Source organism: Chiloscyllium plagiosum, chromosome 3 (assembly GCF_004010195.1).
Source record: "Chiloscyllium plagiosum isolate BGI_BamShark_2017 chromosome 3, ASM401019v2, whole genome shotgun sequence".
In the NCBI taxonomy this organism is placed as follows: Eukaryota; Metazoa; Chordata; class Chondrichthyes; order Orectolobiformes; family Hemiscylliidae; genus Chiloscyllium; species Chiloscyllium plagiosum.
The window spans coordinates 51,433,560-51,455,481 of NC_057712.1; the positions used below are offsets into that span (position 1 = coordinate 51,433,560).

Below are 21,922 nucleotides of genomic sequence, written 5' to 3' on the forward strand. Positions count from 1 at the left end.
CCCTTTCTATCCTTCCTGTAGCATTTGTATCCTGGAATATTAAGCTGCCATGTTTCTGTAATTGCTATGATATCCCAGTCTCATGTTTCTAACCATGCCTTGAGTTCATCTGCCTTCCCTGTTAGGCCCCTTGCATTGAAATAAATGCAGTTTAATTTATTAGTCCTACCTTGTCCCTGACTGTTTGACTCGCTTCTGTTCTCAGCTGTACCCATCTCAGATCGATGGGTTCCCCCCCCCAACCTTACTAGTTTAAATCCCTCCCAAGCAGTTCTAGCAAATTTCCCTGCCAGTATATTAATCCCCTTCCAATTTAGGTGCAATCCATCCTTCTTGTACAGGTCATTTCTACCTCAAAAGAGATTTCAATGATCCAAAAATGTGAATCCTTCTCCCATACACCAGCTCCTCAGCCATGCATTCATCTGCTCTATCCTCCTATTCCTGTCCTCAGTATATAGATCATGTCCACTGCTCTGCCTTTATCAATCCTCTTTGATATTCCAAAAAAACTCAATCAAGTGAGTGAGACATGATTTCTCATGCACAAAGCAGTATTGACTATTCTTAATCAGTCCTTGCCTTTCTAAAATATATGTAAATTCTGTCCCTCAGGATCCCTTCCCAACAACTAGTCCACCATCGATGTCAGGCTCCCCAGTCTATAGTTTACTGGCTTTTCCTTACCTTTCTTTAATAGTGGCACCACGTAAGCCAACTTCCAGTCTTTCGGCAGCTCATTTGTGACTGTTGACACAAATTGCTGGAACAAGTGTCCCAGCAATCACTTCCCTAGCTTCCCCCAAATTTCTAGGGTACACCTGATCAGCTCTTGGTGATTTATCTACTTTTATGCATTTTAAGACATCCAGCACCACCGCCTCTGCAATAGGGGCATTTTTCAACATGTCCGTATTTATTTCTCCAGCCTCCATATCCTTCTCCACAGTAAGCAAAATTCAGAAAAATGATGGAGAAACTCAACAGGTCTGCATCTGTGGAGAGAGAAAGAGTTAATGTTTCTAGTTGAGTTCTGCTGAAGAGTCTTTATAATTAATACAAAGCTTTTGTTTCACTTTCTACACATGCTGCCAGATGTGCGTTTTTCCAGCATTTTTTTGTTTGTATCCTGAAAAATAGTAGCTTTCAAACTCAAAGGGCAGAGTGTTGATGTCATCCTATTTCAAATGTTAATTAGAATTATCATTTTCAATTAACTTTGTAGGTTGTTCCAAAAAAATATTTGGGATAAAAGATGTATCCTCTGATTTGGTTTCCTGTCAACATTGAGTTTGCATTGTCTTTTGTTTTAATTAGATACTCCAATTGAAGTTCCTGCTGCTAATGGCAGTGCTATTTCAAGTACAAGATTGAATGAAGATCTTGATATATTTGGCCCTATGGTTTCCAATCCTCTTCCAACATCTGATTCGCAGCTGCATCAGGTAAAATTTTAGCATTCTCATGTAATCATTTATTATGTTTCCCCAATGTTTTGGAAACAGGGAGCAACAATGGAGGGGGAATCTGTTGGCTGGTTTATTTTTGTTCACTTGTCTAAATCACAAACTCAATTGTGCTAATTATTGACTTTGTCTTATCTTGAAGCATTTTAAACTTTGTTTAGGTACAGTACCTGTGCAGAGCAGGTTTATGGCAGATTTATTTTTAGTATAACATGTGAGATGATTTGCCTTTTCCTGTAAAGGCTGAATAGCTAATTTGTAATGGTTGGAGGTGGGAAGTTTGAATAAGGAAACATTAAGCATTCACTTTACGTATGTCTTGCTTTAATAAAATTCCAGGTGGTTCTTCTATAATGCCGTAGTTGCATTCCAGCAAAACCTCGCTTAATAGAAAGTCACTTAATGGAAATAATGGGGCCTGTGGGGAAAAACTAGGTTAGGGGCAGACCAGTGAAACTATCACTCACGATTGCACAAAAATTACCCAAAAATCTAAAGCGAAGTATGCCACCATCTGCATGAAGGTTGAAATCCTATGTATTAATGACAAAAGTAAACTTAACACAGTACATTTAAAAAATGTCAAGGCTGCTATCTGTATTGTACCTCTCACAGAAGGCTACTGTGCAGACAGCTAACATTGAAGCATGCGCAGATTGGCGCAGAGACTTTGACGTGGACTCATCGGCATTACCTATGGGAGAACAAATGGGCCTGAATCGATCAGTACTCTGTCAAAAACTACTGCCTTCAGCTAGTTAGTGTGGTTGTAGCTATAGATTCCAGCCTGCCTTTGTAATCAAATTTACTCTCATCAATAATTCTTCTTTAGCAGTGAAAAATTGGAAATGTCATTGATTTGCATCAGACCTAGATTTCTATTCTTCCTCCTTTACATGTAGAAGCTGTACAACTTAATATTTAGTTAATGTTCCCTCATGTTTGAGTGTGGTTTGTGCATCCCATAAAAATGTATTCATTTATATACCCTGGCAAATGAAGAAATCTCTTTGTAACTATGACTTTGTACAAGTTCCTGAAAGGATTTGCACTAAAACTTTATGCATAAAGCTATTTTTAAAAATCTCTGGTAGGACATGGGTGAGGCTGGCTGGGCAGCATTTATTGCTTGTCTCTCGTTGCCCTTGTGAAGGTGGTGGTGAGAGCTGCTTCCTTCAGCTGCTGCAGTCCATTTTCTACAAATTGATCCATAATGCTTTTAGAGGGGGAGTTCCAGGATTTTGACCCAGCTATCAACCCCGATCAGAATCTGAGTCAATGGGAACAGCGTTCAAATATCAATTATGTTTCGTAAGAACTAGTTATGAAAGAATGGTTGCTTCTGGCATTTTAAGTAATGAGAATGCAGAAGCTGCTGAGTAGGTCATCTTGGATAAGTTTTCCGATCCTACTCCATTTGCCTTAGAATCCCCTGGCATTGCAGTAATGTAGAGTCCTAAATTGTTTCTTTTGTTAAGTTATCGAATTCTCTATTCTCAGGGCTAAGATTCCACTTCTCCTAAGGAATATACCTTCATACATTCATCATTGTTGTCAGGGCAACTTTAATCTCAACTCAATTATTTTTTCGTTTCAAATGGTTGAAAAGTAGTCACCGAAGGTTTGCAAGGCAGGTTTTGTCTCTTATCGTATCTCGGTTGGAAAGGTTATGCTCTGTAACAGTGCATTTTCACATTACCATTTCCCTCTGCATGCTGTAATGCTGTTCTTTATGTTTCTCAGTTAGTATTATATTCTTTGGTTCTCCCTTACAACTCACCAGTTTAAACGATGCAAGATCAAAAAGATCTGAAAAGAACTGACAGTGTTGAAGAGAACTGACAGCAACATGAATAGTGAAATTATATGGCAGAGTAATTTTTAATCTTTGCAAAGTGATCACTAAGCTACCCCATAAGTATTCAAGAGTAAACAAAAAAAAATGTACTTAATAGTCAAATTAAATTGATTTGGTTCTAAGACATCATCTACCCTTTTTTAATGGTGATATTTAGTGATTGCTCATATTTGAGTGTAAACAGTGAGAGTGAGTTTAACCCTGGAACCACAGCAGAGCCGAATCTTGGTCCCCATCATCCACATGTGCATTTATCATGAATTATTAGCCACTGTTCAGGAGAATTAGACCTTGAATTTCTCTGAAAGGAATTGCAGATCAATTGTAGGTAAATCTGAGAGTATCCTGTTCTGTATACAGTCACACAGACAGAAACAGACCATTCAATCAGACCATTCAGTCAGCTCATCCATGCTGACCAGGTTTCCCAAACTAAACTAGTCCCATTTGCCTGCATTTGGCCAAAATTCATCTAAACCTTTCCTATTTATGTACCTGTTAATTTCTTTTAAATGTTGTAATTGTACGCATCAGTTCCTCAGACCATACGAGTTTCAAAGAAGTAATTTTGCAGTTTAAATAGTTCATGAAAATGAGAACGTGAATTGTCTTGCAGCGTTCAGTAAGTTTGCTAAATAGCAAATGTAGCCACCTTAAAAATATTGTACAACCTGTGACAATCCGTTTTCCAGTACCTTTAAAAGTATTTTTTTAATAACCGTTGGCATGAGGGATTCAGTTATGGGCTGAAAAATATGTTGCTGGAAAAGCCCAGCAGGTCAGGCAGCATCCAAGGAGCAGGAGCATCGACGTTTCGGGCATAAGCCCTTCTTCAGTTATGGGTTAGGAATTCAGTGAAACCATTCAGGATCTCAAGTAGGTTTCCAACAATGGGCAATATTAATATGTTTGATTCCAGAAGAAAGATTCATTTTATCATTTCCAGGAAACTTAAAGCCAGACTCAAACTAGCTCAATAGCAAACAAGTAGTTATGACCTTGTATACTTGGGGAACAGAGATTAGCAGGCCTAGTAGGACAAAGGATGCACATACAAAATAAAGATAGTCCATTTATGACATTGGCAACAGCAATTATGATAATTATAGAAGCTTGTGTAAATTTGAAAAAGTGCAAATGTTCATTTTTATAAAAGAAAGTGATGTACATTTTATCATTATTGATAATATAATTATTAATTGTAATTTTTTTTGTGTTCTTGGTGAGTGAACATAGAAAATAGGTACAGGAGTAGGTCTTTTGGCCCTTTTGAGCCTGCACCACCATTCAATATGATCATGCTCTCCCACATTCTGTCCATACCCCTTGATCCCTTTAGCTGCAAGGGACACGTCCAGCTTCCTCTTGAATATATCTAATGATCTGGTCCCTACAGCTTCACAATTCTGAGTGAAGGAATGCTTGCTCATCTCAGTCCTGAATGCCTTACTGTTTAATCTTAGACTGTGGCGCCTCGTTCTGAACTTCCCCAATATCAGGACTGTTCTTTCCCCCATCTAGCCTGTCCAGTCCTATCAGGATGTTGTATGTTCCTATGTGATCCCCTCCCATTCTTCCAAATTCCGGTGAGTACAAGCCCAGTTGATCCAATCTTTCTTCGTATGTCAGTACTGCCATCCCATGAATCAGTGTGGGGATCTTAACTGGGCTCCCTCAGTAGCAAACATATCTTTACTCCAATTAGGTGGTACAGTGGCTCAGTTATTAGCACTGCTGTGTTACAGCGCCAGGGATCTGGGTTCACTTCCAGGCTCAGACGACTATCTGTGTGGAATTTGCATATTCTCTCCGTGTTTTGCCTCTGCGTGCTCTGGTTTCCTCTCTCAATCGAAAGATAAGGTGAATTGGCCATGGGAAATTGTCCATAGTGTTCAGGGGTATGTAGGTTAGGTGCTTTAGTCAGGAAAAATGTAGCGTTTTAGGGTAGGGGAATGGGTCTGGATGGGATACTCTTCGGAGGCTTGGTGTGGATTTGTTGGGCCAAATGGCCTGTTTCCACACTAGGGATTCTGTAATTCTATGAAAACTGCACACAATACTCAAGATGTGGCTTCACCAAGGCCCTGTATAACTGCAGCAAACATCCCACTCCTGTACTCAAATCCTGTCATTATGAAGGCCAGCAGCTTTCCTCACTGCATGCCAGAAACTATTTGGCAACTATTCCACTATGACACCCAGGTCTCATTGCACCTCACCTTTTCCTGAACTGCTCCATTCAGATAATAATTTGCCTTCCTGTTTTTGACTCCTGTTTATCCACATTATTTTGCAATTGCCAAGTATTTGCCCACTCAGCCAACCTGTCTAAATCAACCTGCAGCCTCTTAACATCGTCATCACTTTACACACTGCCACCCAGCTTAGTGATATCTGCCAATTTGGAGATATTACATTCAATTTCATTATTCAAATTGTTAATGTGTATTGTGTACAGCTGGAGTCCCAGTATTGAACCCTGCTGTACCTCACTTGTTACTGCCTGCCACTCTGAAAAGAACCCGTTTGTTCCACTATCTGCTTACTGTCTGCCAACCAATTCTCTATCCTCATCAATTCATTACCTCTGATACAATGACCTTTAATTTTCCTTACTAATCTCTTGTGTGGAACCTTGACAAAAGCCTTTGAAAGTCCAGATGCACAACACCCATTGATTCACCCATGTCTAACGTACTGGATACATACTCAGAAAATTTCAGAATATGTCAAGCATGATTTTTCATTAGTGATTCCATGCTGACTTGGACCAATCCTGTCACTGCTTTCCAAATGCTCAGTTATTATACCCTTATTAAGTGACTCTAGCAATTTCTCTACCACCAATGTCAGGCTAAACTGACATTTTCTCTCTGTACAGAATGCTGAAAAATGATCACCAATGCATGCACTATTTCTAGGGCCACTTCCTTAAGTACAATGGGATGCAGGGCATCAAGCCTTGGAGACTTATCAAGTTTTAATCCCATCAATTTCCCTCTTACCATTTCCTGGCTAATAAGGATTTCCTTCAGTTCCTCTTTTGTGCTTGACCCTCTGTCCCTCAGCATTTAGGGAAGGTTATTTGTGTCCTCCGTGAAGACAGATCCAAATTATTTGTTCAACTGGCCTGCTATCTGTTTGTTATCCATTATGAAGACTCCTGATTTTAACTGTAAGGGACCAACGTTTTTCTTCATCAGTCTTTTTCTCTTCACATAACTATAGAAGCTTTTGCAGTCAGTTTTTGTTTTCTGCAAGCTTACATTCACTTCCTGTTTTGCCATTCTGATTGAAACCCTTTGTTCTCTGCTGGATTTTAAATTTCTCCCAGTCCTCAGGTTTGCTGCTTTTTCTGGCCAATTTATTTGCCTCCTCTTTGGCTTTAACACTATCCCTGATTTCCCTTTTTAGTTATGGTTGAGCCACCTTCCCTGTTTTAGTCTTATGCCAGATAGGGATGTACAGTTATTGAAGTTTATCCATGTGATCTTTACATGTCAATGATTGACTATCCAACATCAACCCCATAAATCTCCTTGACCAGCTTATTCTAGCCAATGCATGCCTTATACCATCAAAGTTAAGTTTTTTAAAGTTCAGGACCCTAGTTTCAGATTTAACTGTCATTCTTCATCTTAATGTAGAAGTCTACCATATTATAGTCACTGTTCCTTAAAGGACCTCGAACCACAGCATTGCTAATTAATCCTCTCTCATTACACAATACCCAGTCTGCCATGGCCTGCACTCTAGTTGGTTCCTCGACCTATTGAATTTCCTGTTTGATGCCATCCCCAACCTCAAGACTACTGTTGGGTGGTCTACACAATTCCCACTAACAATTTTTTCCCTTTTAGTGTTCTGCAGCTCCACCCATACATATCCCACATCATCCAGGCTAATGTCCTCCCTTTACTATTGTTTTAATCTCCTCCCTAATCACCACCTTTTCCGTCTATCTTCCTGAAAATTAAATATCCGGATGTTGAGTTCCTATGCTTGGTCACTCTATCATGGTGTAATGTGGCCTTTTATTATTTTCTTTTTTGCTTTCTCTGTCTTTCACTTTTCCCCTTCCCACCTTTTGTTTCTGTCCCCACATTACTTCCCTCCAAATTCCTCCATTGGAACCAATGCGGTCTGAGCAAACAGTCCCCACCCCAGCACATTGGTTCTGGCCCTGCCTAGTGCAGACTGTCTGGTTTGTACTCGCCTCACCTCCCCCAGAACCAGTTCCAATGACCCAGGAATTTGAATCCCTCCCTCTTGCACTGCCCCTCAAATCATGTATTCATCTGCCATTTGTATTCTGACTAGCACATGATAGTACTAAGTGAGGTGATGGCCTAATAGTGTTATTGCTCTTCTGTTAATCTGGAGACTTGAATTCGAATTCCTCCATGACAGAAAGCTGAATGTCAGGAAAAAACCATCTGGTTCACTAATCTCCTTTAGGGAAGAAAATGGCCGTCCTCACCTGGCCTCATCTACACATGACTCCAGACCCACAGTAATGTGATTGACACTCAACATTTAGGGGTGGGCAATAAATGCTGCCTTGGCTGGTGATGTCCACATATTCTAACTGTATAAAACAAAATTCCCGAGATTACTACCTTTCGAGGTCCAAATCCTAACTGCCTTGTTCAGCTTGTAGGACCTCATCCCATTTTTTTTTTTTTGCCTGTATCATTGGTACCTACATGCTGGCCTCCTGAATGTCCTGCTTCAAGACTTCCTGTCCTTTGCACCAGGGAGGCAACATATCATCCTGGACACTCGTTTGTGACCCCAGAAATACTTATCTACTCCTGTTACAATTGAATCCCCTATCATTATAGCTATGCCCTTCTGTGTAGCAGAGCCAGCCACACTACTATGAACCTGGCTGATGCTACTTTGCCCCATTGAGCCATCTCTCCCAGCAGTATCCATAACAGTATGTCTGTTTTGGACAGAGATGACCACAGAGTCCCTGCACAACCTCCTTATTTTCTTGTTGGTCACCTTGTAAAACTATTAACTGAGGCTTTGTTCAGGTACTTTGCAGAACAGTACCTGCTTCTTTCAGTTTCTAGTAGATGGCTAGTTGTTTATTTTCTATCTAACTATTTTCATACCTTTTTTTTCATAACTTGGCAGCCAGGTTTGCTAGTGCTACAAGGGAGGATTAAACTAGATTGGCTGGGAAGTGGGATCCTCAACAGCAGGGAGGCAAATGTAATGCTAATGGAGATAACAGTAATCAGAAATAGTAAGTTGAAGAGACAGGTCAGGCTGGAACATGATAGAGAGCAAGGAATGCCTATTGGATTAAATTGCATCCATTGCAATACAAGGTAAGGCTGATGAACTCCGGGCGTGGTTCGGTACATGGGACTGGGATAACATAGCCATTACAGAAATATGGCTGAGGGAGGGACAGGACTGGGAGCTTAATGTGTGGGGGTAGAGGCTGTGGAAAGACGGGAGGGGGGATTGTGTTTTTGATTAAGGCAAGTATCACAGCAGTAATCAGAGATGAAATACCTGAAGGATCATCCAGTGAGCTTTGGGGGTGGAGCTAAGAAATAAGAGGATTGTGACATCATTGGGATTGTACTACATGCCCCCAAATAATCAATGGGAATTAGAGGAACAAATGTGCAGGGAGGTTGGGGAGACTTGCAGGAATGTAGTGGAACAGAGGGACCTTGGAGTTCAGGTGCATGGTTCTCTGAAAGTGGGGTCACAGGTAGACAGGACAGTGAAGAAGCACACTAGTCTTCAGTCAGAGGATTGAGTATAGAAGTTGAGAAGTTATGTATTAGTTGTGCAGGAGGTTGGCGAGACCGCATTAGGAGTATTGTGTTCAGTTTTGGTCACCTTGCTATAGGAAGAATGTTAGTAAACTGGAAAGAATGCAGAGGACATTTGCGAGGATGTTGCCAGGACTCAATGATATGAGTTATAGGGAGAGATTGGGCAAGCTAGGACTTTTTTATTTCAAGCATAGGAGACTGAGGGGGGATCTTATAGAAGTGTATAAGATCGTGAGAGAAATGGATAGGATGAATGTACACTCACTCGTTCTCACAGGGTTGGGGAATCGAGGACTAGAGGGCATCCAGTATAAGGTTAGAGGGGAAAGAATAAAAGGGAACCTCAGGGTCAACTTGTTTACCCAGAGGGTGGTACATATACAGAATAAGTTGTTAGCGGAAGTCGTTGAGGTGGGTACATTAACAACATTTAAAAAGCAGTTGTACAAGTACATGGATAGGAAAGGTTTAGAAGGATGTGCGCCAACAGCAGTGAAATGGAGTTAGTGTGGATGGACGTTTGGTCGGCATGGACTAGTTTTGGCCAAAGGGCCTTTCTCCATGCTGTAGGACTCGGATTCTATAACCTGGGATTTCATGTGGGCTTTGTTTCTAATGGCATCACTGCAAACTAAGACAAGACTTTACCTAGCTTTAAATGGCATGAAATAAACACATTGCATACAGTATGCTACTGAAGGTTATGTTCTGAAAGAAACTTGTATTTATCATAGTATTTACCTACTGTCTTACTCTCTACAGCCAAATAATCTCTTCCTCCCTTCTCCCTCCACCATTTTTCCAAACATTTATATTAGAATTAATTCAGAATATTTTGCTTTAGATTATATGGTGCTCCTTCAAATTGAATGATCCAAGCTTATTGTCTGCTGACATAGTTGAAACATGGTCATTTTTTTAAAATGCTTTTAACAATTCTGACAGCATTGGTGGAAATAATCTTGGTAAATTCAAATGTTAGTACTGCATTTTATGGGAGATGATTGATTTGGTTAGCAGCCAATCTAATTCTCTTGCTTTTTCACAAGAGGATATGCATACCCAGTAGAAAATGCTGCTGAAACTTGGCCATGTGATCAATAGTAGATTGCAATGGAACTCACTGTCTGATCGGCAGGGGGTTGGGAGAACACCCTGATCACCTGCTTTGCTCTTGAACCTCAGACAAGTCCATGTAAAAGGGTTCACTTGTGATTGTAAGTATTGTGTGGCTAAGATTTTTGCAATACAGAGCGACCCCCCCCCCGTATCCGTGGAATCATTTTGCACAGTTTCAGTTACCCGCTGTTGAACGCGGCTAGAACATATTATAGGGATCATTGTGCAACAAGGGACCAGGAGACTGCTGGGAAGATACATTTGCTATTAAAATGAATGGGTTCGCTCCTCTCCACGGTTACGGGTTTCTGTGGTACATCTAGGAACGTATTTTCCCCCTTCTCCATACCCTACCACCACCACCTTATCCCAGATCCAACCTTCCAACTTGGCACTGCCCTCTCAAACTGTCCTATCTGTCCATCTTCCTTCCCAGCTATCTACTCCACCCTCCTCTCTGACCTATCACCCCCACCTTTATCTATCTATTGCATTCCCAGCTACCTTCCAGCATCTCCGTTTTCACCCCCCGCTCCCTTTTATCTCTCAGCTCCCTTGGGCCACCCACTCATTCCTGATAAAGAGCTTATGCTCGAAACGTTGATTTTCCTGCACCGCGGATGCTCCCTGACTGGCTGTTCTCTTTCAGCACCACACTCTTCCATAAACGTCTCTCCTGAATGGTCTGGCCCTAATTCTCAGACTATACCCCGTAGTTCTAGAAACCACAGCCAGTGGAAATAGTTTATCTTCATCCACCCTGTCTTTTCCCACTAATATTTTAAAGAATTCGACCAGATCACCCTCAAACCTTTTAACCTCAAGAGAAAACCGGTCTAATTTGTGTATCTCTCCCAAACCTAACCCCTGAACACCTGCTATTCTTGTTGACCGGCTGTTCTCTTTCAGCACCACATTCTTCCATAAACGTCTCTCCTGAATGGTCTGGCCCTAATTCTCAGACTATACCCCATAGTTATAGAAACCCCAGCCAGTGGAAATAGTTTATCTTCGTCCACCCTGTCTTTTCCCACTAATATTTTGAAGAATTCGACCAGATCACCCTCAAACCTTTTAACCTCAAGAGAAAACCAGTCTAATTTGTGTATCTCTCCCAAACCTAACCCCTGAACACCTGCTATTCTTGTAATGGAAAGGTGGTTGGAGGAGTGGACTATAGTTTCCCAGAGACACTGGTTCCCTGCGAAGTGCTGACAGAGAAGAGGAGATGTATTTGGAGATGATGTTATTTGATCTTTGCTGGAACAACCATAGGACTATAATTAACATCCCAGGCCTCGATTGTGCCAAAATCAACCAGGATTCTTGATGTCCAGTAAATGCTGTCTAATGACCCTTTATGGAAAATACATGTATTTATTTTGCAGAAGAGGCTCATTTGTGTCACACCCCTGATTGTCTTAATCATCTGAAGACTATTTCTATGAGTACTATTACTACATTGGAGGACTGCTGGCAACTGTCTTCACAATCCTGTCTTCACAATAAGTGTGCAACATTAAGGGGGATGTTGAAGATGAAAAAATAAAAAAGATGAACATAAGAATGAAAGAAAGCAACTCTGTTCTAAAATTTATATTTTTAGTAAAGCAATAATTGAATCACCATCTTTAAGACAAGCCTGTCTGTTACTGAGAACCACAGTATTGTAAATTGAGTGCTCCGTTTACACTGATGTTTTGTTCAATACAATGGTACTTTTGTTACTTGTTTTTGCACCTACATTGAAGGAAAGCAAATTGTCCTGCTGTACAAATAACTTCAACAATGGTGGATGATTTTTCCTGAGATGATGAAAAATTGGTGCCTCTTGTATGCTGCAGTTTAGCAAAGAAATCTTCTGGGACAGTTGTAAGTCTGAGAATGAGGAACAATTTGTCTTTGATCTGAAAATATGGAAAGACAATTGTATACTGTATATTGATAACTTTCCTTTGGGATCCATTGTTTACAAGGTACCTGCTCTTGAAATTGGGCCACTTACTTGCAAGGTGCCTCTGGAGTTGGCTGTGTTTTGTTGATTGTTTTTAAATGGTCTCTGTTTTAAGAAAGTAACCTGTTACTTTGCAACTACGCAACTTTATGATAATGTGATAAAAGGTTCTAATTTCAATTTATTATCTGCAAATGCCTGAAAAGTGTAAAGGGAAATAGGAAGGCAAGTTGAGTTTTCAAGGAGACTGTATCAAGAGTACGAATATCATTGGTCTCATGATCCAGCAGACCAGTTTAATACTCAGGACATGGAATCCAGTTCATTGTAGCAGCTGGTAAAGTTAAATTTTAAATCTGGAAATAAAAACTCGTGACAATGATACACACAATAGGAACTGAATTTGACTTTTTGGCCCCCAAGCCTGTTTTGTCATTCAGTAAGATTGTGGCTTATCTGTTTGTTTCAAATTCCACATTTCTAGCTACCCCTGCTAACCTTCAGTCCATAAGATCATAAGGTATAGGAGCAGAATTAGGTCATTCAGACCATTGAGTCTGCTGTGCCATTCGATCATGGCTGATGTTTTTCTCAACCCAGCTCTCGCTCTCTCAGATGCACTCAATGATTTGTCCTCCACAGCCCTCTGTAGCAATGAGTTCCACAGATCAACTACCTTCTACCTTTTAAAAAAAAACACCCTCCTAATCGAAGTTCTAAAGTGTTGTCCCCTCACATCTCATGTTCTAAACTCTCCTACGAGTGAAAACATTTTCTCCACTTCCACTCTGTCCGTGCCTGGTAAGTTTCAATCAGATTCCCCCTTCATCCTTCTAAACTCAACTGCTCCTTGTATGATAAGGTCTTCATCCTGGGATCATTCTTGTAAATCTCCTCTGGATCCCCAACTACCTTCTACCTTTTAAAAAAAAAACCCTCCTAATCGAAGTTCTAAAGTGTTGTCCTCTCACATCTCATGTTCTAAACTCTCCTATGAGTAAAAACATTTTCTCCACCTCCACTCTGTCCGTGCCTGGTAAGTTTCAATCAGATCCCCCTTCATCCTTCTAAACTCAACTGCTCCTTGTATGATAAGGTCTTCATCCTGGGATCATTCTTGTAAATCTCCTCTGGATCCCCTTCCAGGGCAGCACAGTCTTCTTTAGAGGTCCAAAACTGCTCTCAGTATTCCAAATACATTTTGTCCACAGTCTTATACACCCTCAACAGTACATTGCTGTTGTATTCTAGCCTGCTTGAAATGAATGTTAACATTGCAATTTTGTTCTTAACTGTCAACTGAACCTTAATGTTAAGAGAATCCTGAACTAGGACTGCTCAATCCCATTGTGCTTCAAATTTCTAAACCCTTTTCACGTTTAAAAAATAGTCTATGGCTTTTCCTTCCCAAGTGCTTAACCTCATACCTTTCCCACTTTGTATTCTATAGCCATCTCTTTGCCCATTCTTTCCTAGCCCATCCAAGTCCTTCTGCAGCCACTTTGCTTCCTCAACACCAGGCCCACATCCAACTATCTTTGTGTCATCTGCAACCTGAACAAAATGCCCCTGTTCCTTTGTTCAGATCACTAATGTGTATGTGCCCCTGCCTGACAGTATACCAAAAATATTCAGAGACCCTGTCTTCACCACCTTCTGAGGTCTGTCCAACTTATTCTCATAAGAGAAACCACACATTCCAGGTATTAGTATTGTAACTCTTCTCTTAACCACCTCCTGTGTAGTTAAACCTTCTTTAAAGGATGAAATCAAAATATTCTAAGCATCCTGTAAAGCTGAAGCATAGCATCCTTTTTTTGCTCAATTCCCTTCATAATAAAGGATAGTATTATATTAGTCATCTTGATTACATACTGGCTATGCAAACTAACCTTATATGATGCATGCAGTACAACACAAATCATTTTTCACTTGGGCTTCCACAGTCATTCTGTTTACATTTTTCCTGCTAAGGTGTACAACTTGTAACTTTGTACTCCATCTGCAAGATGTTTTCCAACTCAACCTGTTTATGTCCACCTACAAACTCCTTTTGTCATCTTTGCAAGATACTTTCCCACTTTGTGTGGTCTACACACTTAGCTACCAATCCTTCACACATGCACATTACTGATATAAACTTTAAAATGCTGATACCACTGCAGGAATCCATATGTCACATTCTGTCAATAGATAACGATCTATTTGCGCGTACTTTTTTTTGCCAGCTAATAATGATGATGCATTCCCAGACAAAGAGCTTTTACTTTCCACAATAATCTTTGATCTGACATTTTGTCAAGTATCTTCTGGAAATTCAAGAACTAAGTCTGTTAGCTGTCTTTTATTCACAGCACAAGTGCATGTCACTCCTTCAAAGACCTCCAATAAATTGGTCAAACATGATTCCTCTTTGCAAAGCCACACTGACCTTCTCAGTTACCTTTTGGTTTTGCCAAATGGGAAAAAATATACATCTATAACCGCTTAAATTATCAATCCTAACACCTTCCCCATGACAACTGTCAGACTATAGTTTCTTGTTTTCTGTCTTCTTACTTATTTGAATACAGGGGTTATTATTTGGTCTTTTCTAGTCTGATGGAACCTTTCATGAATTCACAAAATTCTGAAAAATTAATACCAATGCATCTATTACCTCCTTAGCTATCTCTTTTAAGATCCTAGGATGAAATCCATGTAGAACCAGAGACTTGTCAGATCTCAGCTTCTCCAGTTTATTTAGTACCGCTTCCCCAGTGAATGCCCCTCTCCTTTTCTTTTCCAATTTTACAGCAATTATTCTATTGGCTTTGTGCCTTCTATAGTGAAGACAAAAATAAAAATAGTGGTCAAGTTTATCTACCATTTCTTCATCAACTGTGAGCTCCTCATTCGCGCACTCTCATGGTCTTACATTCACTTTGAATTTTCTCATCCTTTGTATCTATTTTCAAATTCCTAGCTAGCTTCCTCCTATACTCTAATTTCATCCATGAAACCAATGTCTATTGTCAAATGTACCAATTTGCTGGATTAATATCTTTTAGGGAAGGAAATTTATTCTCCTTCCCTGAACTGGCTAGTTTATGACTCTTGAGTCTAAATGGTTTTTCTTTTCAAGTCTATTTCTTGTGCCGTAGTCACGATAGGTGTGAAGCAAAAATCTTTGACTACTTGTCTCTTTTTTTAGCAGGACAAAGTACAGCAGGTTAGGCAGCATCTGAGGAGCAGGAGCTTCAGGAATAAGCCCTTCATCCTTGCGCGAAACGTCGACTCTCCTGCTCCTTGGATGCTGCCCAACCTGTTTTTTTTCCAGTGACATACTCTGACTCTAATTCCCCAGCATCTGCAGTCCACACCTTTTTTTTAAGCATTGTTTAAAGCTCTTTACAGTACAGTGAATTCACAGAATTATTATGGTGCAGAAGGAGAGGCCATTCAGCCCATTTCCACAACTCTTTGAATGAACTCTATAATTACTGCCTTTCTCCTGCCTTTTTTCTGTACCCCAGCTCATTTGTTTTAAAGTAATCATACAATGCCTTCTGAACTGCTTCCATTAGACTGTCAGGCAGTGGATTCCTGCCTTAGCTGCTCACTGTGTGAAGAAGCTTTTTCTCACATTGCTTTTGCTGCTTTTACAAACTCGTTACATTTTACAAGTGGGGACAGTTTCTCTCTGTCTCCGCAGGACTTGGAAAACTTGTATCAAATATCCTCACATGTTTATCAGTAAGGGAAAATGTTAAAACTTCTCCAATCTATATTTGTAACTGAAGTTATCAGTTTCTCATTCCGGAATGAGAAGATTCATTCTCGTAATTTGCACAAGCCTCTTCTGCACTGTCTCCGGTGTGTTCACATATTTTTGAAAATGTGGCGCCCAGACCAGCGTTCTATGTAATTAGAAAACTTTCTCCTTATAATCTCTACCTGCTACATTTAATGACTGCTGCACATGTGCACCAAGATCTCTCTGGCCCTGCACACCCTGTGGATGTACCCATTATTTTATAGTTTCTTCAAGTTCCTTCTACCCTACGCTTCTACACATTGAACTTTATCATCAGTTTGTCATAAAACATAGAAGAATACAGCGCAGTCCAGGCCCTTCGGCCCTCGATGTTGCGCCGATCCAAGCCCACCTAACCTACATTAGCCCACTATCCTCCATATGCCTATCCAATGCCCGCTTAAATGCCCATAATGAGGGAGAGTCCACCACTGCTACTGGCAGGGCATTCCATGAACTCACGACTCGCTGAGTAAAGAACCTACCCCTAACATCTGTCCTATACCTACCCCCCCTTAATTTAAAGCTATGCCCCCTTGTAAACTTCGAAATTGTGTAATACACACCAAAGTCTAGCTCATTCATACATATCAGAAAAAACAGATCTCCCTGAGGAGACTCCCTATAATTCTTCCTCCAACATAAAAAATAACATCCATTAACTAATACTCTGTCCCCTGTTACTCAGCCTGTTTAGTATCCATGTTACGGTTCTTTTTATTCTATGAGCTCTAACTTTGTGCGCAAGTGTGTTGTGTGATACTGTATCAAACACCTTTTGGAGGTCCTTGTATATTACATTGACAACCTTCATATCAATTACAAAATTGCAAAATAAGTAAAGGGCAAAAGGAGGGGAGGAAATAACTGTCACTACTGAAAAGGTGTTGGTGAAACTAATGTGGCTAAAGACTAAAGACGGAGTTTACAGATGACATAAAAATAGTTAGGAAAGAAAGTGGTGACAATGACTAAGGGATATAAGATAGATTATGGGAAAATTTGAAATAATGCGCTTTGGCTGGAAGAGTTGAGAAATTGAACTCTTAAATTTGTGAAAGACTATAGAACAGAGAATTTGGGCACCCTTGTCCATGAATCTCAAAAAAACAACATCCAAGTTCATTGGGTACGAGGAAAGTCAGATTGAATGTTGGCCTTGATTTTAAAAGGAATGGTGTATGAAAGTAGGGAAGTTTTGATAAAACTATACAAGGCACTAATCAGACCACAGCTAGAATGCTGTGAACAGAATTAGGTCCTTACCTGAAGAAAGATGTAAGGATTATTTTATGAGAAGAGGCTGAGCAGGTTGGGCCTGTGCTAATTGGAATTTAGAAGAATAAGAGGAGACTTTATTGAACGTACAAGGTTCTTAGTGAACCTGACAGATGTAGAGAAGTTGTTTCCCTTGTGACAGTCTAGGACCAGAGGGTATAATTTCAGAATAATTGGTTATGCATTTAAGGCAAAGATGAGAATCTGTTCTATGAGGGTAGTGAATCTGTGGAATTATTTACTACAGAGGGCTGTTGAGGCTGGGTCATTATGTGCATCCAAGGCTGAGATCAATAGTCTTTCAATTAGTGAGGGAATCATCCCTTATGGGTGAAAAGAACGGAATATGGACTGGAGATCCTTGCTGATCTGCTAATCCTCATTGAAGGGCTGAGCAATAGACAATAGGTGCAGGAATAGACCATTCTGCCCTTCGAGCCAGCACCACCATTCATTATGATGATCATCCTCAATCAGTATCCTGTTCCTGCCTTATCCCCATAAACCTATCCAGCAGACTGGATAGGCTAAATGGCATACTTGTGCTCCTGTATCTTGGGTCTTTCAACCCACTCTGCTATCTCTGCAAAAAATTCCAAACCCGTTAAGCATGGTTTTCCCTTAAGAAATCCAAGCTGCCTGTTATTCATGAGCACATATTTCACCATTTGACTGAATTGTTTCCCACCACCAAAGTTGAACTAAACTAAAACAAGGAACTGCAGAAGCTGGAGATCTGTATAACTGAAGTTAAATTGGTTTGAATTGCGTATTTCCAACATTTCCCTGTTGTTTTGATGATTTACATATCCTAAAACGTGAAGATAAAGCTTCACAAATCATTTGTCTTGACTGAATATTTTCATTATTTAGAAAATGGCTGACTTGGGTCTATTGTTTGAATAAGGGGCATTTTATGTTAATCACATCAGATCAGGCTGCTGGATTCTTCTCAAAAGGATTCTTACTGGAAGCTTAATGTTTATCTTCACGTATTTGAAAATATGATACTGTTATGTCAATTAGTTTGCAAATGTGCTGTTTTTTACTTCCACAGTTTGAATCCTGTCAAATTGATGGCATCAGGTAAAAGGGATACTGTAGCTTTATCCTCCAAAAGACCGAGAACTGTTGCTTGTGAGGTGAACTACTTATGTTTGTTTAATGCATAAACTCTAGTTATGCTTTTCCATGTTAAAAGTCAGTAACTCCTTACTTGGAAATGACAGCTGATCTTCAAAATTTTCTCTAACTAGCATTTATGTATTTACCTTGATGCTGTAGTGGAGGTGTTTTCCGTCTTAAATGAGCAAGGTATCTAGTTCAGTTTGCATCATGTCATTTGAAATTATTTTGGCAGTGTTTGAAACTAGCACATCCCTTTCTACTCTTGCCATCTCGAAATATACACATGTGCTGTTCACCATTTTCCATGTATTTATTTTAGCTCTGTCCCAGCCATGGATGGTCAGCAGTCGAAGGTTCCCACCAATGCAAGTAACACCCTAAAAAATAGAAATAGGAGTAGGCCTTTTCACCCCTTTAAACTTTCATCACCATTCAATTGTGGCTGATCTGGAATTCCTCATGTCCACTTTCCTGCCATTTCCTTGTATCCTGTGATTCCCTGACTAATCACGAATCTCTCTCTCTACTTCAGCCTTAAATATGCAGAAAACCATGCTGTGACTATTCCTTATAAGTCAGTTCTTTGCCAAATGTGAGAAAATCCTGACCCTAAAAATCTTCCATTATTTTCTGACCACTGATGTAAGGCTCACTAACCTGTCGTTTCTTAAATTCTTTCTGAAACAAAAGAACAACTTTGGTTATTTTACAGTCTTCTGGGACATCACCTGTGGTAAAAAGGATACAAAGATCTCTGACAAGGCCCCAGCAATCTCTTCCAGTATCCTGGGATAGATCTTATCAGGCTTAACTACTTTAATGTTTTTCAAGACCCAATCTTAATATTGACGTGCCCCAGAATAGAAACATAACCCTCTTGAATTTTACTCTCCTAGATGAATACTGATGCAATGTACTCTGTAAGAATCTCTCACACTCCCTCTGGCTACTTGCATAAATTCTCTCCATTGTCTTTAAGTAATTTGTAATTAGTTTCTTGCCCCTAATATGTGTAAAATACCTTTGGCATCCTTCTTAATAAGGACATCTTGTGGCCTTCTTTTAGCCCTCCTAATTTCTTCTTTTTGTTCTGCTTGCTTTGCATTCTTCAAGAATCTTCTTTGACTTAAGCTTCTTAAACCTTTTTCCATTTTGACTAAACTTTCAATAACTTGTCATCGAAGGTTCCAGAATCGTGCCATACTTATCTTTCATCCTTGCAGGAACATGCTGGGCCAGAACTTTGATCAACTGCCCTTTAAAATATTCCCATGTGTCAGGTGTGGGAATGGCATTTGTTATGTACTGAGGGTTGGTATGTTGAAAATGTGATGAGAGCCATTAAAAAATGACAATTTTTCTTGAAATTAGTTACAATATTTGTTCTGGAATTGTTTGAAGTGTTTGGTACACTTGACAGAATTGATTTTCTTGGCTGATCTATTTATTTTATAATCGACCTGTTCAGAGATCCTTTAATGCACCTGTAGACTAGGTGGGACTTGGACTAGGGCCATCTGGTTCAGAGATAGGGACACTATTACTACACCACAAAAGCCCTTGGCTGATAGATCTAGATATTTTATAATCAACACGTACTGAAATATTAACACTCATCTCTGGAGCAGGTGGGACTTGAACCTTGGCCTTCTGACCCTCTGTGGTAGGGACACTGCTGCTGCACCAAAGCCCTTGATTTGATTTGATTAGATTAGATTAGATTAGATTACTTAGTGTGGAAACAGGCCCTTTGGCCCAACAAGTCCACACCGACCCTCCGAAGAGCAACCCACCCAGACCCTGACACTTACCCCTTTACCTGACACTACGAGCAATTTAGCATGGCCAATTCACCTATCCTGCACATTTTTGGACTGTGGGAGGAAACCGGAGCACCCGGAGGAAACCCACGCAGACATGGGGAGAATGTGCAAACTCCACACAGACAGTTGCCTGAGGCGGGAATTGAACTCAGGTCTCTGGCGCTGTGAGGTAGCAGTGCTAACCACTGTGCCACCGTGTCTGACTGATTAATAAATTATCCAGTTCATGGTGAAATTCACTTGATTACTGCTTAAACTTTCACCTTTTAATGTGGTACATGAGGGTTGTCATGATTTGTACTTAGTCAAATCTCCTATCCATAACTTTTTGAACAACAATTTGTGAAATAAAAATTGCTTTTATACGACCCTAATAAGGTAATACTGCATTAGGTCAATTTGCTGTAGAAGATTCTGAATCCACAGCAATAATTTAAATGCATTCAATGAACAATTCGAATAACATAAAAACAGAAAATGCATAAAAATAGAATTCATTTTCAGCAACTTATCCTCATAGCTATAATTTCCAGAATTTACAAATGGTCTGTTATTGTTGACTGTGAGCACCATCTGTAGTATAGTAGTGTTTGTGATTACTTTAGAGATTTAGTAGTATCCACAAACACTTTTATATAAATATTCATGTTCCAATAAGTGGAGAGAATGTGCACACTACTGGTCTTCCAGTTAGTGTTATGCACAGACTATCCATCCAGGCAATAGCTTTATTTGCTAAGGATATTTCCTACAAATTCCTCCTTATTATAACTTCATTTGAATGTTGATGTTTTTTTGAAAAAGAGATCCCATGGCAGTATATTTTAATGCTGCCAGATTTCTTGACCCCATTCCTAAATAGATCTCATTATTATGTGGAGAGTTGCGGATGACACTAAGGTCAGAGTTTCGAAGGATGTTGTAGGTTAGAGAGAGACATAGATAAGCTACAGACCTGCATTGAGAGGTGGCAAATGGAGTTTAATGTGGAAAAGTATGAGATGATTCACTTTTGAAGGAGTAACAGGAATGCAGAGTCCTGGGCTAAAGTCAAGATTCTTGATAGTGTACATGAGCAAAGAGATCTGTATCCAGGTCCATCGATCCTTAAAAGTTGCCACCCAGGTTGATAGGGTTATTAAGTAGGCATACAGTATGTTAGCTTTTATTGGTAGAGGGATTGAATTTCGGAACCATGAGATCATGCTGCAGCTATACAAAACTCTGGGGCAGCCACATTTGGAGTATTACGTACAGTTCTGGTCACTGCATTATAGGAAGGCTGTGGAAGCTGAGAAGACTTACTAGAATGTTGCCTGATTATGGAGGGAAGGTCTTATGAAGAAAGGCTGAGGGACTTCAGGCTGTTTTCGTTGGAGAGAAGGAGGTTGAGAGGTGACTTAATTGAGACACGTAAGATAATCAGAGAGTTAGACAGTGAGAGCCTTTTTCCTCGGATGGCAATGGCTAGCACGAGGAGACATAGCTTTAAATTGAAGGGTGATAGATATAGAACAGATGTCAGAAGTAGTTTCTTTACTCTGTAGTAGGGGCGTGGAATGCACTGCCTGCAACAGTAGTAAACTTGCCAACTTTAAGGGCATTTAAATGGTCATTGGATAGGCATATGGACAAGAATGGAACAGTGTAGGTTAGATGGGCTTCAGATTGGTTATAGAGTCGTAAAGTCATAGGT

General features: G+C 40.0%; 1 protein-coding gene across 4 annotated transcripts in view; it reads left to right on the forward strand.

Annotated features, from left to right (window-relative positions):
• smap1 (small ArfGAP 1) overlaps nucleotides 1-21,922 on the forward strand; it is a 248,777-nt gene that overhangs the window by 204,450 nt on the left and 22,405 nt on the right. For all 4 annotated transcript variants that reach the window (XM_043681802.1, XM_043681807.1, XM_043681823.1 and 1 more), the window contains one exon: nucleotides 1,318-1,445. In XM_043681802.1, coding sequence (XP_043537737.1) covers nucleotides 1,318-1,445 — 128 coding nt within the window. The remainder of the gene's footprint in view (nucleotides 1-1,317; nucleotides 1,446-21,922) is intronic.